The sequence below is a fragment of the Lepidothrix coronata genome, unplaced genomic scaffold, assembly GCF_001604755.1.
Source record: "Lepidothrix coronata isolate B3197 unplaced genomic scaffold, Lepidothrix_coronata-1.0 Scaffold34, whole genome shotgun sequence".
In the NCBI taxonomy this organism is placed as follows: Eukaryota; Metazoa; Chordata; class Aves; order Passeriformes; family Pipridae; genus Lepidothrix; species Lepidothrix coronata.
The window spans coordinates 6457688-6474457 of NW_016690214.1; the positions used below are offsets into that span (position 1 = coordinate 6457688).

Here is a 16770-nt window from a genome sequence, read left to right on the forward strand (position 1 = left end):
CCCCCATCCCCTTTTCCTCTCCTAACAGCAGGAGTTAGAGGAAAGGAAACGAAGACAGAGATCCCTGGCCAGTGGTGACACAGAGAACAGTCCCAGCCAAGGAATGGTAAGTTGTCAAAGGGTCTGGGAGACTCTGAGATAACAAGCCAGGTTATCCAGATGTTCTGCCTTCCTTGTGCCTCCTCAGCCTAGGTCTGCTGCAGGTCTGGAGGGTGTACACATGTGTGCTGGAAACCTTGCAGCAAGAATGCAGGTTAGACTGGTATAAAGAGCCTTCTAACACACAAATATCTCACTAGTTCAGTGTTTCCCAGACCCTGGGCATTGCCAGGCATCATAAAGTGGTCCTGAGGCAGAGCATTGTCTTTGTTCGGAGCACTGGACCTCTTCTTTGGAGCTGGGAGGAAGATTATTTTTGATGATCATATTCTGTTATGAAAGGCGGGAATGAGACTGCATAAATGTATTTACAGAAGATGTTGTAGAGGAAGGGATGTATTAAAGGCTTCATAAGAAGATTAGCCTGTATTTACACTGCGAACTAATGTCATTATTTGTATGTTTAGACCAGGCACACATTTGCTGTGAGATGTGTAATGAGAGAATCTGAACTGACATCATCCACAATTTTGGACAGATTTGTCAGTTACAACAGGAATACTTAGCACTGGGTGCTCTTGTAATATCACCTGCTTCCTCAGGTGTGGATCCAGGACTGTGGAATTTCACAGTCCACTTCCTGAATACACCACTGAAAAACAAGACTTAAAGTCAATTATCTTCTTATGAGCAAAATCAAACTGATCAAAAAAGCTGTGAATGTGTCTTTAAGCATCACTGAGAGATTATGTGGAGAGAGATGTCAGAATAGTGTGATGGTGACAAGAGACTTTATTATGCAGATCTTCAAAAAAACCCACAAAACCCCTCCAAAGCTCATGCTTTGTGTCTTTGGCTTGGTTTCATTGTGCCTTAATCTGAGTAGTTCTGCCTGAAATGCCCTGAACTGACATGATGTGCAGACAGTGATGCTGATACACTGAGCTGCATTGGCTCATTTATTCCTACCAATGCAACCATCATGCAAGGTGCAAACCAGTGAAAACCCAAGGCTTACTTGCCAGATTCTCATCTGAATTACCCAGGTACAGGTCTGAGTTTCCTTTGGAAACTCCAAAATAGTGTCGTGCATAAAAAAAAATCAGAATCAGGTCTCTATTTATTTATGCTGTACCACTTTTGTATTTTGAAAAATAGAACTAAAAATTCCAGAAAAAGGCACAGGAAGAAACAGCCCTTACCCTTCAGCTGCAGCCTCCTCTGTGCAAGATGCCAGATTTGTTAGTAATGAGAGATGAGTCAGAGAAAGTCAACTTTACTGTCATTCCCCTAGTGGCAGTTGATCTGTTTGTTTGTTTGTTTGTTTTGTTTAGGAGTTGCTCTTTCCCTCCTTTGGCAGCCCACGACACACCTGTGTTACTGTGATACTTCCCTAGTTGTGAATGTTGCAGAAATTGCTGGTTTGGCTCAGATGCTCAGCCCAGGCAGCTTCACCCAGTCCCAGCAGCACAGTTTAGGGTTTCTCTGTGGTTCCTTTGCTGGCAGCCCAGTGACTGACTTGCCTCTCTCTTGCAGGATGTGGGGCTGCTGGAGATCCCTGCAGAGCTTGCAGCCCTCCTGCAGTTCGTTGAAGGTGAGAAATCCCCCCTCCTTCCCTCCCTTCCCTGAACTGTTTCACTTCACTGTGTGTTTCCTCGTTTATAGCAGTGTCAGTGTGTGTTTGTTCTACCTGCTGCCTGTCACCCAGGTTGGATTTGATTTATGATCGTTGCAGTGTAAATATGATAAAGGCAAACGGCACCGTGAATATTGTTTCCCAACATGACAGAGTGGGAAAGTAACTTGGGCCAGGGGGCAGAACACCAGATTAAAAATCAGTATATTTGTTCATTTTTCAGCTCTTATGAGCTGGGCTGATAGAACTGATGACATGATGGTGCAGAACTCTGGTCAACGTTACGTGACAGCAAATTGCTCAATGAACTCGAGTCTCTGGCAGAGCTGAATATCTGGGGTGGGAGAACTTAAACCTGTCTTTTATCTACTCAAAAATATTTAGGGAAGGTGAAGACAAAACCACGATTTTGGCAATTTCAAATAAATATTTTGGGGCTTAATTAAAATTATTTCCTCAAAAGTAGTTACTTCTTTTAAAATAGAAGGAAGGGGAAACAGCATAACAACTTAGTGATGCAACAATGTGATGAGTTGGGATAGAACAATACATCAACCTAAAGATGTGACAATGTAACAACTTGAGTACATGATAATTTTTAACTTAAGGATGATATAAAGTATCAATTCAATGATCTCCGTTTTGTTTGGTTCAGAAAGTTTTTTTGTTCTGTTTTCAAATCACCAAAATACTTCTTGCAGAAAAAATTTCCCAAATTGTTCACCTGAGGTTGAGCATTAACTTATTTGCAGTTGTTTCCTCTGTAGCTCTTTGTGCAATGTGAATATTGAAATTGCAAATAGGTTGAGGCAGGATTTGCCTCTTTGTGTCGGTGTAGTGTCAAACAAAATGCCAGTGGTGCCTCTGGCCCTCTGTGAGGTACAGGAAGGGATACAATCAGGCAGAAGAGTTGTGAGCTGGAGCAGACCGTGCTGGATTCCCAAATAACTCACACTTCATGGCACAGCCCTCTAGGGACTATCAGCTGGTCCAGTGAGCAATGTAACCCAGAGGAGCTCAGGGAACACTGAAACTGCTGGAAATGAAAGCTGCTGGGATGTAAACAGGGAGGATGAGGAGAGCATCCAGGGACACAACAGAGGAATGCACAGGAGTTGTGCTGCACTGAGAAATCCCTTCACTTAGGAAGATGTTTGCTCCTCTCTTACCCATGATAACTCCCTCATCTTGAAGACCTCTCATTTACTTGTTGACTGAACAGTTAACAGCAGGACCTCATCGTGAGCTCAGTGTTTCCTGCCTTATAAATGCTGCAGAACAGAATTGAATCTCCATGTGCTCCCTGGCCTCTCGGTGTTCCCCGGAGAAAGAGATCTGAAAGATCAGAGCTGTAAAATCTCTCTCCTGTAGTGAGGCCCTGTGGTCTCAAAGGTGTGAGGCTGTGCCTGCTTGGGGGTCTGAGGCAGCAGGAGTGGGCTGGGTGTCCCTGGAGCCAGGGGCTGGCACAGAGGCAGGGTGAGATGCCACGTGTGGCTGAGTGAGCTGTGTGTGTTCTGTCTCCCACCTGCCACAACATCAGACCTCCTTCTCTTGCAGGTCGACACCAAGCACAGACCAACCAGATAACTGAGGCATTGCCTCCAGAAATCAAGGTCAAAGATGACCTTTCCCTCCCACCCACCATCAACAGCTATCCCTTCTCCTCCTTCGTTAAGTCACACTTCCAGGTGGGAACTCCTTTTCTGTCTCATCATTGCTTCCCCACTGGGCAGACACACTAGTTCTAGCAGCACCAGGAGCAAACCATCCTGTTGTTTCTTTGTAGAAGCCAGATTTCCCTGCCCTTGGTCAGCCTCTGCATCACCCCTTAACCCAGCTGGGCACTGAACACCATGAGAGTGCACTTGAGATCAACAAACTGGTAAGAGACGTCATTCTTGACCTTTGCTGAAGAACAGGCGGGCACTGACAATATTGTGGTGCCCTTATACAACAAGTTGCTGATGGTGGATACTGTTCTTATGATACAAGGCTAGAAAAACAGAATAAATTCCTCCTCCTAGGCCCTGCAGCAGCCTGGCAGAGATCACATGCAGCCCCTTAGGGTTGCTGTGTTCTTGGTGAGGCACAGACCAACCACAGACCACTGGGATCAGAGTGAATTGCCTGGTGATGTAGCCTCAGAATTCAGCAGGACATACAGGAATCAGACTGCTAAGCCTTAGTTTCCTGCTATTCCAGATTCAGTAGCAATGACAGTGTAAGGGAGGTCTGTCTCCTCAACTGCTTACTCATCTGTCAGTCATAAAAAATTTGATTTAACCCACATCTTTTCCATGATGTGGTTTATAGTAAATATATCAATTGCATCTCAGGCTCACGGTTGTGTCACTCAACAGGGACAGTGAAGTGTCATATAAAAGCTGGAAAAGGGCAGGACTTTGTCATCAGGAAAACTGGAACCACACCCCAACTGTAGTGTTTGTATGAAGGGGATGGTGTTATTGCAACTCTGTTGACGTGAAACAGATCTTTCTTTACATTTTTCTTAACAGTTGAAATATTTGAAAATAGAATGAAACTCCAGATAATTTCTAAGTAAATCTGGTAATCCTTTTGAGGATTACATAGAATTAAAATAAGCCCATTAAGAAAGTTAATACCTAAACCCAGTCTCTTGTTTTGTCCTCATGATCCCAATTATAGAAGAGCATAAGCTTCAATAAAATCTTGTGAATAGGATTGTGTTTAAGCAGAATACTATTATTTTTCCTGGAGATCAAAGGCAATTTTTCTCCATTGCTAATAAATTAGGGATTTACTACAAAGATTTCCATGAGAACTAAACAACCACCATCCCCTGTTTTTCTCATTGAATCTCTGACACCCTTAGTACCATTAACTGTTTCAAGAAGTGTTGTCACTCTTAAATGTTCTTTCCAAAATATTTTAGAAATATTTTAATTAATGATATATTGAAGTGTAGAGGATGAAAGAAATTATTCTGCACCTAAGGGTGAGAAATAGAAAATACAAAAGCACTGAAGATATTGATATGCATCAAAGATATTGATATGCATAGCCAAGAAGCTGAATCATTGCTTCAATGATTTTGTTGAGACACCACCTCTCATACTAGTTGGTATAATATTAACTATACCAAAGTCTTTTCAGCAATCAGTGGGCTCAGTAACAAATGTCCTGTGGTAATCCAGGTGTGTATCTAAGCCCTGCCCAAAGAAGGGGAAGTATTTTGCCCAAGACCAAATTCTGAGTCATAAATAAGAAGAGACTTGAAGTCACCCTGACTAAAAGTCAGGGTTCAGTCTCTACAAACGTTGCCTCCCAAATTCCCCAGCACTTGGGTGGTGCACAAAAACATGAGAACAGACCCTGATCTGAGTTTTGCCCACCCTTAGGCTCACCGGCACCGTGACGTCCACAACCCAGGCTGTCACCTTACAACACAGTTTGGGACAGAGGGTGAGATTACAGCCTGAGCTCTCTCTTTTTCCCCCCTGGATGCCTCTAGATCTTGCGGTTCATTGGTGACAAGAGCCTCCATGGCTGGCAGGAGGTGCTCCTGGGCAACTACATTGCTGGCAGAGGTTTGAGTAACGTGGCTCTGCGCGACGAAATCCTCAGCCAGGTGGTTGCCCAGGCATGGAAGAACCCAGACGTGGAGCACAGCCAGCGAGCCTGGGTCCTGATGGCAACTGTGCTGAGCTGCTTTGTGCCTTCACCAGCACTGGAGAAGCCCTTGCTGAAGTAAGGGGGAGAAAGCAACAATCCATGCCTGCACTACGGTTAAAGGGATGGGCAGAGTGCTAAATGCAGTTGCCTTTCCCTAGATTTGTGTCAGACCATGGCATGGAGGGCTACAATGCTGTCTGCCAGCGCAAGATCCTGACAGCAGCACATCACACAGAGACAGGCTCTGCATCCTCTCGGGCCTACCCTCCCACTCGGCTGGAGTGGACAGCAAACCAGAGGAGAGGGAAGATAGTGCTGGATGTTCATACCTTTAATGGTAACTCATGCTTCTGCCCTCCTGCTGTCTTCCAGTCCCTAAGGACGTTTCCAGTGCAGAAATCAGCATTTGGAAAATAGTTCCCTCAACTTAGTAAAGAGGGATCAGAACGCTGATTGCTACTGGCTGGTGCAACCATGGGGGATACAAGCATCTGAATCTAGACCCAAAGCTTGTGAAGCCTGGGCCTGCTGGGACCTTCTACTGAGGCTGAAGGATGAGATTCTCCTGGGTTTGGGCCCATCTCACAGTGGGCTGTTCTGGTTGTGCATCTCTATGGGTTTGGTTTTCCTGTTCCCCATTACAGCACAGCCCAGCAGCAGCAATTTATTGCAGGGACTTTCTGCCTTTCTCCCTTCTCAAGTATTGCCTTATGCAGCCCTTGCTCAGGAGTGTGTGAGACTTTCCAGCTGGGCTCTGCCCCCGTGGAGTGCAGGGGTTGCTTTGGGTCCTGTCAGGGAGGCTGTGGGGACTGACTCTCTTCTCTGTGCCAGAGGAGGTGTTCTCAGCTGAGGTGGAGTCCTGGATGACTGGGGAGCAGTTTGCAGCCTGGATCCTAAATGCAAGGTACTGCCAGAGGATGGGAGAAGGTCTGTGGGTGTGAAAGAGGCTGTCACTAGTTCTAAGGTTCAGACTGGTTGGGACTGCAGGCTGGCATTTATGTGGAATAGTCACTCCTTACCCACTCCTTCGTGCTCTCTCCTTCACCCTCCATCTGTGTGCATACACTGTGGGCTTCTTTAGGAACAGAGGAATCACTGTTGTGATCTCTTAGAGCAGCTTCTCTAAAAAACGAAAAAAACAACAAACACCAACAACCAAAAGAGAACAAATCTTGAATTATTCTAGTTGTGGGGTTTTTTTCCTGACCCTGGGTACTTAGTAGTTGATTCACACCATAAATCTAAAGGACTCAAGCCAGGATAGACAAAGCAAGAAGAAACTGAATGCAATCTTTTCCTTCTTCTCCCTTTCCTGTGCCTACCTGGACATCTTTCCTCTCCTTCCTTTCCCTCTTACCAGGGGCTGTGATAAGAAGACTCGAGGGTGGTCTGTCTCCATGTTAACTGGCAACACATGGCAGGACCTGCTGGGCTGTGACTTTGTACTGGACCTCATTGGAGAGATGGAGGAGACCAGCAACTTCAGCAGCGCTTCCCAGTCCCCAGCTGAGTTCCCCATCACTCCAGAAAGGGACAGGAGCACCTACCAGTTCTCTGACCTGGATTCGTAAGTCACCTCTTCCTCCTGCCCCACCACTTGTGGCCCTGTCACCCAGTGGTTCATCTTTCTGGTCCTCATGTCATTTTCCTCTTCAACAGGATCCCCCCTGCTCCAGGCATCCAGGCCCCTTCCTTCCCACCCCCTAGCCTGCCTCCAGAATTCATGGATTTCCATCCAGGTAACCTTCAGCCCAGGGCTGTGGATGACTCTGGGAAGGGCCAGGTGGGCCCCAGCAAGGGAATCAAAGCAGGGGGGGAGTCAGGTGATTCTTGTTGATGTAGAGCAGGGAAGGGCTACTCTCCAAAACGTGACTGTCTAACAGGGACTGGAGGCAGGGGAATGTTCCTTACCTGCCTTGTTCACCAGACTGCTCTCTGCTCCTAGATCCAAGCATTAGAGATGACCTGAGGACCCCCGTAGGCCTGGATCACTATGTGGATGATCTCTTCACCCCTGTGCTGCATCAGGGCTCCAGACTATCAGTAAGTCCCCTGATGTCCATTCCCACTTTCCCTCTGCAGCTCTCCTGTCCCTGTGACTCCCTCAAGCATTTCTCTGCCTATTCACTTCCTCTGCTCAGCTCAGACTTGCCTCTGGATGTCTCTCCCTCTCTGAGATCAGATAACTCTGTTATTCCTTGATGCAGGATTTGGAGAACAGGGACAGTCTCACTGGACGCATGAAAGGAGGTGGGAAGATTGGACCCACAAGGAGAGGAGTCTTTCCTTCTACAGGTCTGTAAGGGGATGGGGACAGCTGGGAACACCTGTGGGGCTACAGGAGCCTCAGTGAGGACAAGTCAGAGAGCCCCTTAAATGCTAATTACTGCATGAACCCAGCTGGTTCATAAAGAGCACTGGTCTGTAGTACAGGTCATCAGAAGTTGTACTCCTCACTTGCAGGTGCTGGGAGCCAGATGCTTTGGGGAAGGTGTTAGACAAGGGAACCACCTTTGTTCTGCTTTTAATTTCTCTCTCAAATTGGTCTGGGGGTCAAGGCAGTAGGTAGCTTGTTTCTGACCCAGGCCACCTCTTCCCCAGGCAAACGCTTGTGAGTCGTGTATTCACCTTCTATTCACCTTGTGCTTTCACAAAACAGTTGGTGCCTTTTTAAGGGGAGGGGTTTAATGTTTCTTATTGCTTCCTTACAGAATTTCCCATCGTCTGTAGCTATTCCTTGGGTTAGTAAGTCTGAACCCTGCAGAGGTTCTGATTTGTGTGTTTGGTTTCTTTACTTTTCCTCATTTCTGTGGAGCTAAGACTCAGGCATTTTCAGCAGGGTGGAGTCAAACACCGGTATACTAATGGCACTGAGAAATCTGCATGGGTAGGAACACACCCAGCAGTTTCAGACAGGTGGAGAACAGCCAGTTCAGTCATTACTGAAACTGGGACTGGTTTTGGCTATTGAAGAGGCTCTGGGGCATGACAAGGATATTACAGATCACTGGCCTAAGGTCAGTTTGCCATTTGTGCGGCTACTTAGATGAGTGAGGGATGTGATGATCTTCCCATGGCATCCCAGGGCCGTTCTCACTGGTGAGGACATGATTCAGCAGACCTGTGCTGTGTGCTGACTCCCTCCTGGCTACCCCTTGTTCTGCTGCCTTCTCCCTCAGTGGGATTTGTTTTGTGGCCCCATATGGGACTTGCCTGCTGAGAGAAGAGGAATTCCTTTCTCCCCACAGCTCCTTCACACAAAGTCATTCAGGTCAGGGCTTGTTGTTCACCTGCCCTTGCTACCTGCTGCAAAGAGACCAATATGGATGTGACAGCCCCAGTCCCAGAGATCTTTGCTCATCCCTCAATAAAAACCCTCCTCTGTAATTGTACACAGGCAGGAGTTATTCATATATTTCATCATGAAGGATGGTGGTGTCCTAAGCCAAGCTGCAGAAGCAGGGTCTGGATACTGCTGTTTAAAGTCTGTCAGGCCACACATTGTTCTTAGGTTTTCTTTCCCCACCTAAGTTTTGGTGTGTCCTGCTGTGGTTGGTGCATGTGGAGAGCCCCAGAGGTGACTGTGTTTTGTGGGATTGCTCAGGGCCTGATTCCCCAAAAGCTCTGTGCACATGGTCTTTTGTCTCTAGGCTTCCCTGGAATGGCTCAAGCACCAGTTTACCAGCCCATGCCTTCCATGATGGGGATGCCAGCAGCCATGCCCATGATGCAGGGGGCTGGTGGGATCACACCTATGCCAGGTAATAGCAGTGTAGCTACAGAGGGAAGAGATGGAAAGGGGGTGTCAGTGGGGCCTGTGCATTTCAGCGTCTGGTGGGAGGCTCAGTGAACACTCTCCTCCTGGCTGATGCTCAAACACTGTGGAGAAAAATCCCCTTTGGGCTCTGGCAGATGTGTGTGTGTGTGTCTTCCACAGCCATGGTTATGCCCCAGCCCATGGTTCCAGCTGTGGATCCCAACCAGTTGGCAGCACAGCAGCAAGCCTTTATCCAACAGCAAGCCATGCTCATGGTGAGTGGGAGGGAATGGCTGAGAGGGGCCCAGGAACTGGGGCAGAACAACACACTGGTGTATGTGCCATGGAGGGGGAGCCCTGCTCCCCTCCTGCCTCAGGCCTGCCCTGTGACACTCTGTCCCTGTGTGCTGGGGGCGAGCTTTGTAAAGCTGGGATTACCTAAGGCTGCAAAACTGGGAACTCCCTTTTTGCCCCTTTGTTTGGATGGGGCCACTGAGGCACCATCGGTGAGTGAGTCACAGGGACAAGAGCAGGCCCTGAGAAGATTCAGTGGTAATTCCCATGGGATTTACTACAGATGCAGATCTGCAGTGTTCTGCTTTCTGTACAAAGTTCTTAAGTGCCTGATGGTCCCAGGTTATCTGGTAGCTGAATCTTGGGGTGGTGTCAGGAGCTGTGCATCCCTGGCTAGGTGGGAGCAGACTCCCTGTCCACTATATGGGAAGTTTGCAATGGACTGTGTAAATGTTCTGTGGTTACCAAGTGAAAGAATGGGGCAGTCTGACTGATGGCTGGTGGTTTTGTGCAGCCTGGAGCTCATGGACATTGCAATTCCTTCCTCCAGGCCCAGCAGATGACCCTTCAGGCCATGAGTATTTCCCAGCAACAGCAGCAGCAGCTGCAAAAGTCTCTTGAGAATTCAAGGCCGAGAGTTTCAAGTCCACCACAAGCCCAAGCCCCAGCCACTGCCCCAAAACCCAAGAAGCCTCCCACAAGCCAGGATGCTGCAACACCACCAGAGTCTTCAGAACCACCAGCTAAGGCATGAGAAACAAACAGTGGTGGTGAAGTTGGTTCGAATTTCTTGTTTGGTGTTTGCTTTGCTTCCCTTCCACCGTGGCCATGGTTTGGCAGAGAGGAGAGCAGAGAGCTGTGCTTACCAATGATTCTGAGGCCTTTCAAACTCTGCTTGCTGAATCTTTAAGGCACGGGGTCAAACCTTGGTGGCATTTGCTCTGTGGAGGTTGGGCTGCAGTGTTGTACAATTAATTTCCAGCTGGGCAGAGTTTTTCCATAGGAAAATTAATTACTCTGAGGTCTTTATCTTCCAACAAGCTGCTTTGGTCCTCTAACATAATCCCTCTTCTCCAGGTTTGGTTGATGATTGCTTGTGTAAAAAACTAATTTCTTGGGACGCTCCCAGATGGGGAGTTCTAGGTCAGAATTTGGAGAGAGGATCACCTCTGAACTGAAGGGCACTGTGGAGGTTCCTTCCTGCTGGTTAGTGCCAACTAACCATGTTGTGCACTGCCTGCAGGGTTATGACTACACGGGAGATGAGTTCTCCAGCAGTGGAGATGATGACTCTCCTCGGGAAACCTTCCAGCAGAAAAGACAATATTTTCAGAAGATGGGTGAGCATCTACCACTTTGGGAATTTCACTCATGATAACACCTTGCTCTGCAGCCTCCTTGGCATAACAAGGTGTACTTGGCTCCCTGTCTGGAACCAGCCATGCCCAGCAGGAGCTGCTGGCACTGTGTTTAACAGGAGTTTTGGGTGCTTGTTCAGCTGGCTACATTGTGGGGTGTTGTGGGGACAGTTTGCTGGAAATCTTTGGGCTTTTGACTGCCACACTCTCCTTCACCTCTAGAAACAGGTTTGTGCTGACTGAGGCAAGAGTGGGAACTGTGCCATCAGTGCTAGATTTTGAGTGTGGTATTAAGTAGTTCAAGTTCCCTTTTCTATGCAGGAGAGCAACACATCCGAGTGAAGAAAGTCAGGCCTCCTACCAAAACCTGGACTCCACCAGCAAATCCCCAGCCAGAGCAGGAGGAGGAGATAAAACAGGAACAGCAGAGGAAAGAAGTGAAGCCTGTCCCCAAACCAGAGGCAGGTAAGATGCTGTGCAGTGGAGGCTCAGGCAGGCTGACAAGCAGGAACTTTCCAGGAACATCAGGCCAGGATATAGGCAGAGGAAAGGATCTGGCTTTTCTGGGAGTCTGTATCTTGGCATGACAGGAGAGAGAGGAATTTCTGAGCTTTGGGAAGTGGGATCCCAAAGCAAGGCAGTGGAAGGCCATGGCTAGTCAGCCTTGGGGTGAAAGAGAGGGAGAGTCAAAGGGATTTCTCCTGTGCCTTTGCTGGTCTGTTGGTTAAAGCTGTCACCCCAATAGCTCCTGCTTCCCCTGTGCCATCTCCTGAGCCAAAGCCAATAAAGCAGACACCAAAAGTGAAGAAGGAGCCACCTGTAGTGAAGTCTTCAGGCCCGGAGTCACGTCCTGCACCGAGCCGCGAGATTGGCAACATCATCAAAATGTACCAGAGCCGACCAGCCCCTGAGCCCCAGCCCATCGAGCCCGTAAGGTGAGAGGGACCCACCACGTGGGCTGGGAGGGGATGAGTGGGACTGTGTCTCAGCACTGCCATGTGCTCCATCATGGCCACAACCCCTCTGCAGCCTCTGTAACTCTGTTCCCTGTTTCCTTGCAGGAGAGTAAACAAGCCGTTTGTAAGGAGGAACGACCCCAAAAATGAGGCTCTGGCCAAGCTGGGAATGATGAACTCCTCATCTTGCCCACCAGTGAGTTCTTTGCTTTCTGGTCACCTTCAGAGCTCAGCAGAGAGAGCCTCTGTATCCAAGCTCCAACAGGTTGGGAGCTCCCTGGTCGCGCAGTCACAGCCAGGTGATTTCTTGTTGGGTTAACAGATAGCTGGGAGCTCATACCATGGTGCTGCCTATCCTAAACTGGGTTCCTGAAGAACCATCTGAGATCCTGAAGAGAAGGCTTGGGAGCAGCAAGTCCTATTGTGGACTATGTTTAAGGCTGATCTGGAAGCAAGCAATTCATGTTCTCCACATTTGACACCAAGGCCTTGGCCCGTTAACGTCCTTTTCTCCCTTCCTGGGGAAGGGAACTGGAGGCTTCAATCTCAAATACTTGGTTCTCTGGGTTTGGCTGGTCTTCATCTCTTTGTAGACTGTGTGTTGATTTAAAGGTCCTGATGCCCCTGTTCACATAGATCTTGATTCCAGGGATGGTGTGCTGCCCTAGGGATGGTTTATAACAGCAGTGTCAGGACAGAGCAGAAGAATGCAGAAACAGACTGGGTCAAATGGTTTTGCTGTTTTGCAGCCATCTCCTGTGCCACAAGAGAAGAAAGTACCTCCACCTGTCAAGCCCAAGCCAGGCTCAGCTTCCAGCTCTATCAAGGAGAAGCAGTTGCCTCTCCTGTCCGTCTTCAGGCCAGATTCTACCCCACCAGCGTCTGAGGGCCCTCCTGCTCCCCCTCCTCTCCCACCACTGCCTTCACCTCTAAAGCCTGAGGACCAAGGCAGGCAGGAATCCACAGAGAGGGGTGAGTCTTGACTTCACCCACGTGGGATTGGGTAGTGGGGCAGAGAGGGGATGGGGTTGGAATCAGCCCAGTGGCCCTGGAGAGTCTTGGCACATGTTCTGTCATCAGTCAGCTGTGTGAATCCAGGGGGACTGTGCAATCAGATCTGTGTGGAATCAGAGAGATGTCACAGTTCCAGTCTGGCCCAGGAATCAGCTTGGCACAGCTAAAAATAGAAAGATCCTTTGGGCTTTATCACGGTCCAGTCCACAATACTTTTAATTGCCTACCTGAAGCATAACTACTTTATCAAAGTAGCAATTGACAGGTGGACTTCAGACCGGGGAGGAATGGGAAGCCAGGTGTTTCATCTGACAAAGCCTCTGGAGGGACCTTAGAGAGGCTGAGGAATGAGGAATGTTTCTCAGAGGGAGAATGAACCTGAGAGGCCTTGGACTTGGCCACATGAAGAGTATTTGGATGTTGCCCTCTTAAAAAAAAGCACAGCTAATGCTTCCCAGCAGGAGTTTTGAAGTGTTATTCAGTCTTAGTTTTGCCTCTGAATTTCAGTGGGAGCCTGGAGCCACAATTCATTTTATACTTTGGATACCTGTACCAATGTATTTCAAGCTGTTTAAAACTCTCGTCAACATTGCTTTTTATAACATGCAAGGAACAGTCAGCCAAACACATCACTGAAGTACTCCATCCTGCAGCAGTTTCTCTGGTATTAAAGTATTTCCCTTTTTGCTCCCCCTCTCTTTAAAAGAACGTTTCTTCAGCAAGTCCTGTGAAAGTAAATCGAAGTAAGTGGATTATCCTGAAAAATCCCTACATGTTTTTGCATAGGGACATAGAAACAGTTGAACTAGGGAATTTACTACATTTCTTCTCTAAGAGCTCTGAAGTTTTGAAAGTTTGAAGTGCTTAAATGAAGACATTCCTACCTCACAAAGCAACAACTTTGAACTGTTGCCTTCAGACTGAGCCTGTCTTTGATAGATCTGCAGAGAGACAACCCAGTGCTAACACTGGGTGCCCTGTACCAGAACCTCGCAGCCTGCAAGCTCAGGGCAGAACTTTTATGTCCCTTTGAAACCTTCAGCAGCTTTTTTATAGTAACATAAAGTGAAACCTGTGCCTTCAACCTCAAGCACAGGGGTACGGTTTTTTCTGGGAAGCTGAGTGCTCCCTATCCCTGGAGTGCTTATGTTATGAACAGTGAACTTTGTGGCTAATACAGGAAGTGTAAATGTTATCAGAAATGCTAAAAATGACTGGTCTGTGCTCACACCAGCTGGTCACTGACCTTCAGGAGGGTCCCTGACAGTAATATTCAGTCAGGCACCAGGCACTGTCCCCTTTCTCCCAGCAGGTCTTTGGCAGGTGGGAAGGTTACCCTGCAGCCCTCAAGGCCCATTTTCACTGCTCTTTCTCCTCACACAGACTCTGCTGTAACAGTAGCAGATGATGATGGTATCAAGACCCAGCTGTACAAGCTCACCACCAGCGTCAGCTTCTCCTATGCAGACCCTGCCTGGAAAATCTTCCTGCGCAAAGAGGTGCAGTTCAACAGCTCTGCAGTTCAACAGAGGGCTGGCTGTGGGGGGAGGGAACTTGTCACACCTTTGGTTAGAATATGTTTTTGGTAGGTACCCAGTGTAAGATAAAAGCACAGAGACAGTTCTGTGAGGAGGTCAGACACAGGAGGTGGGGGCAGGGGATCATGTCATGGGGGATCTGGGTCCTGCCCTGCCTTACTGACACTTGTGTCTCAGTTTCCCTACCTGTCCTTTCCTCCTCTCTAAAGCGCTGAGAAATCCAAAACTAAACTTTGTTGTTACCTGTTGTTTTCCAGTTAAAATAGTACAAATGCGTATTGAAAAATGCACTGAACTGACCAGGGTTCATCCCTTGGTCTCCCCACTCAGGTTTTAGTCCTCTGCTCCGGGTCCTTCTTTTCACATTCACAGTGTCTCTTCCCTTGCCTGTCCTCGCCTCTGGCAGCAGGGCATATGGATTGCAGAACATCCCTGGGGAGCAATTTCTGCAGCATCTGTAACACCACTCTTGTTTTTATCCTCCTCTTGCAGGTGTTTTACCCCAAAGAAAATTTCAGCCACCCTTATTGCCTGAACTTGCTGTGTGAACAGGTATGCACCTGTGTGAACAGGTTTGGCTCAAGGCCTGCTGTCCCTCTGGGAACAAAACATTCCCTAATTATGTTGCATAAGTTGCCTTCACCTCTCCGTTCCAAGCAGTGTTAGTCTCTTCTCCAGGTCCATCCAGTCAAGCCCCTGTTCACTCCTCTCCAAGTCTCAGTCTGTTTAACAGCCTCAGATGCTCCAGCACAGTCAGATGTTGCCTTTGCAATGGAAGCCTCTCTGTTCCCTTCCTCTGCAGATCATCTGTGACACTTTCTCCAACTCCTGCTTTCGGATCTCCAAGGAGGAGAAGCGCAAGATGAAAGACCTGCTGAGTAATTAACAGCCCCAACATCCCTTCCTCCCTGTGCCCATCCCAGCCTTTGGTTTGAAATGAGAAACTGGCCTCCAAGCCCTTTCAGACAGGACTTCTCAGACAGAGGAGTAATATTTGTCACTGCAGCAGAAAAGCACATTTTTGTGTGCTGTGAAGCGTAGGAATGTTTGTTTATTCCAAATGGCCAGAAAATGGCCCTGACATTTCTCTGAGCCAGAAAAACTTAGTTCTGAAATGTTTTTTTGTGGGGAGAGGAAAGTGAAACCCAAGGATGAGATTTTGAGTTGTCTCAAAATCCGACTCATCTTTGACTGCAGCTTCATGAAGAAGGGGAGGGAAACCAGCAGTAGACTGGTGTGTGCAAGTAATGTGGTGTCCTCACACCTCTGAATGTCGTTTTCTGTGCTGTGAACACTGAGGGGGGCTGGTGGGAATGAGTCCCTGGCAGAGGGAGTCTCAGCCATCTTTGCTGTGCTGATCAAATATCTGCTTTGTAACCCTGCTAGCGGAGTTCCGGGTTGGAAATGATGTCCAGTCCATCAAGGAGGATGGAATAAAGAAGAGGATTGTACTGGCTGCTCGGGATAACTGGGCCAACTATTTCTCCCGCCTCTTCCCAGTTCATGTGAGTCTTCATTTTCTCACCAGACCCTGGGCTTGCTTTAGTTGTGGCTCCAGTTCACCTGGGATCTCTTTCTGTCTCCCTGCCTGGCCACACATCGCTCCTTCTTCTGTGCCTTCCATACCCTGCAGGGTTTGACACCTCTGTCAGCCCAGGGCCTCCTTGTGTGGCACCTCCTTCCCCTGCTGCCACCTGTCCAGGTGGGACACAGCCTTTGATTCTCTCTGCTGCACTTCCCTTACAGGGTGAAGAGGGAAGTGATGTGCAGGTCCTGGGTGTTTCTCACCGGGGCATTCGGCTGCTGAAGGTGCAGAAAGCAGCTGGGTATAATCCTGAGCACCTCAAGATCCTTCGCAGCTACTGGTGAGCTGAAGGGCACTGGTTGCTGCAGGGTGATAGTTTGGCACTTGCAGGGTGTTGGGAGGCAAACTGAATGGCTGAGCTGAAAATTCCAAGTTGTGCTGTGCTCTCTAGGACTGTCCTAGGCCAGCTGACCCTCCTTCTAATGAGTTTGGCTTTTCCTTTTCCTTCCTACCCTGTGCTTTTCTTACAAGCGAGTGCTGGGGGTGAGTCAGCTCCATGTGTGTCATCACAAGGAGCTCCTCAGGGTGCTATGGTGAAAGCCATGAGCAGCCTGTGGTGCTATTAATGTTGGAACACAGTGCTGGTGAAAGGCAACCATTGGGACATGTTGAGGCATGTCTCCATTCTCAGTCCCTGGAATGAGCTCCCATCCCCACTTTCTGCATCCCTGGCCCTGGCAGAAGGAGCCTGAGCACACTGACTTGTGTTCTCAGCTTTGCAGATGTGCTGTCAGTGGAGCTGAAGGGCAGCAGTGCCCTGGAGTTCTCTCTGAAGACAGAGCAGCTCCTCCTGCACTCTCTGAAGGCTCCGTGCATCAAGGCCATGGTGGAACTCTTCATGCAGGAGCTGAGGCAGGTGAGGGAGCAGCTGTAGTGCAG

The 16770-nt window shown here is 48.4% G+C and overlaps 1 protein-coding gene across 1 annotated transcript in view; it reads left to right on the forward strand.

Moving 5' to 3' along the window:
• Window positions 1–16747, forward strand: part of MYO15B (myosin XVB) — a gene marked incomplete at its 3' end in the record, with an annotated part of 32230 nt that extends 15483 nt beyond the window's left edge. The window contains 25 exon segments of the mRNA XM_017811827.1: window positions 29–106; window positions 1636–1693; window positions 3293–3423; window positions 3522–3617; window positions 5229–5464; window positions 5548–5726; window positions 6221–6293; window positions 6750–6956; window positions 7049–7128; window positions 7335–7432; window positions 7597–7684; window positions 9040–9150; window positions 9327–9421; window positions 9991–10215; window positions 10684–10780; window positions 11120–11263; window positions 11544–11733; window positions 11860–11950; window positions 12504–12747; window positions 14167–14267; window positions 14799–14858; window positions 15109–15184; window positions 15693–15811; window positions 16053–16171; window positions 16606–16747. Coding sequence (XP_017667316.1) covers window positions 29–106; window positions 1636–1693; window positions 3293–3423; window positions 3522–3617; window positions 5229–5464; window positions 5548–5726; window positions 6221–6293; window positions 6750–6956; window positions 7049–7128; window positions 7335–7432; window positions 7597–7684; window positions 9040–9150; window positions 9327–9421; window positions 9991–10215; window positions 10684–10780; window positions 11120–11263; window positions 11544–11733; window positions 11860–11950; window positions 12504–12747; window positions 14167–14267; window positions 14799–14858; window positions 15109–15184; window positions 15693–15811; window positions 16053–16171; window positions 16606–16747 — 3138 coding nt within the window.
• Between the last annotated feature and the right edge of the window lie 23 nt (window positions 16748–16770).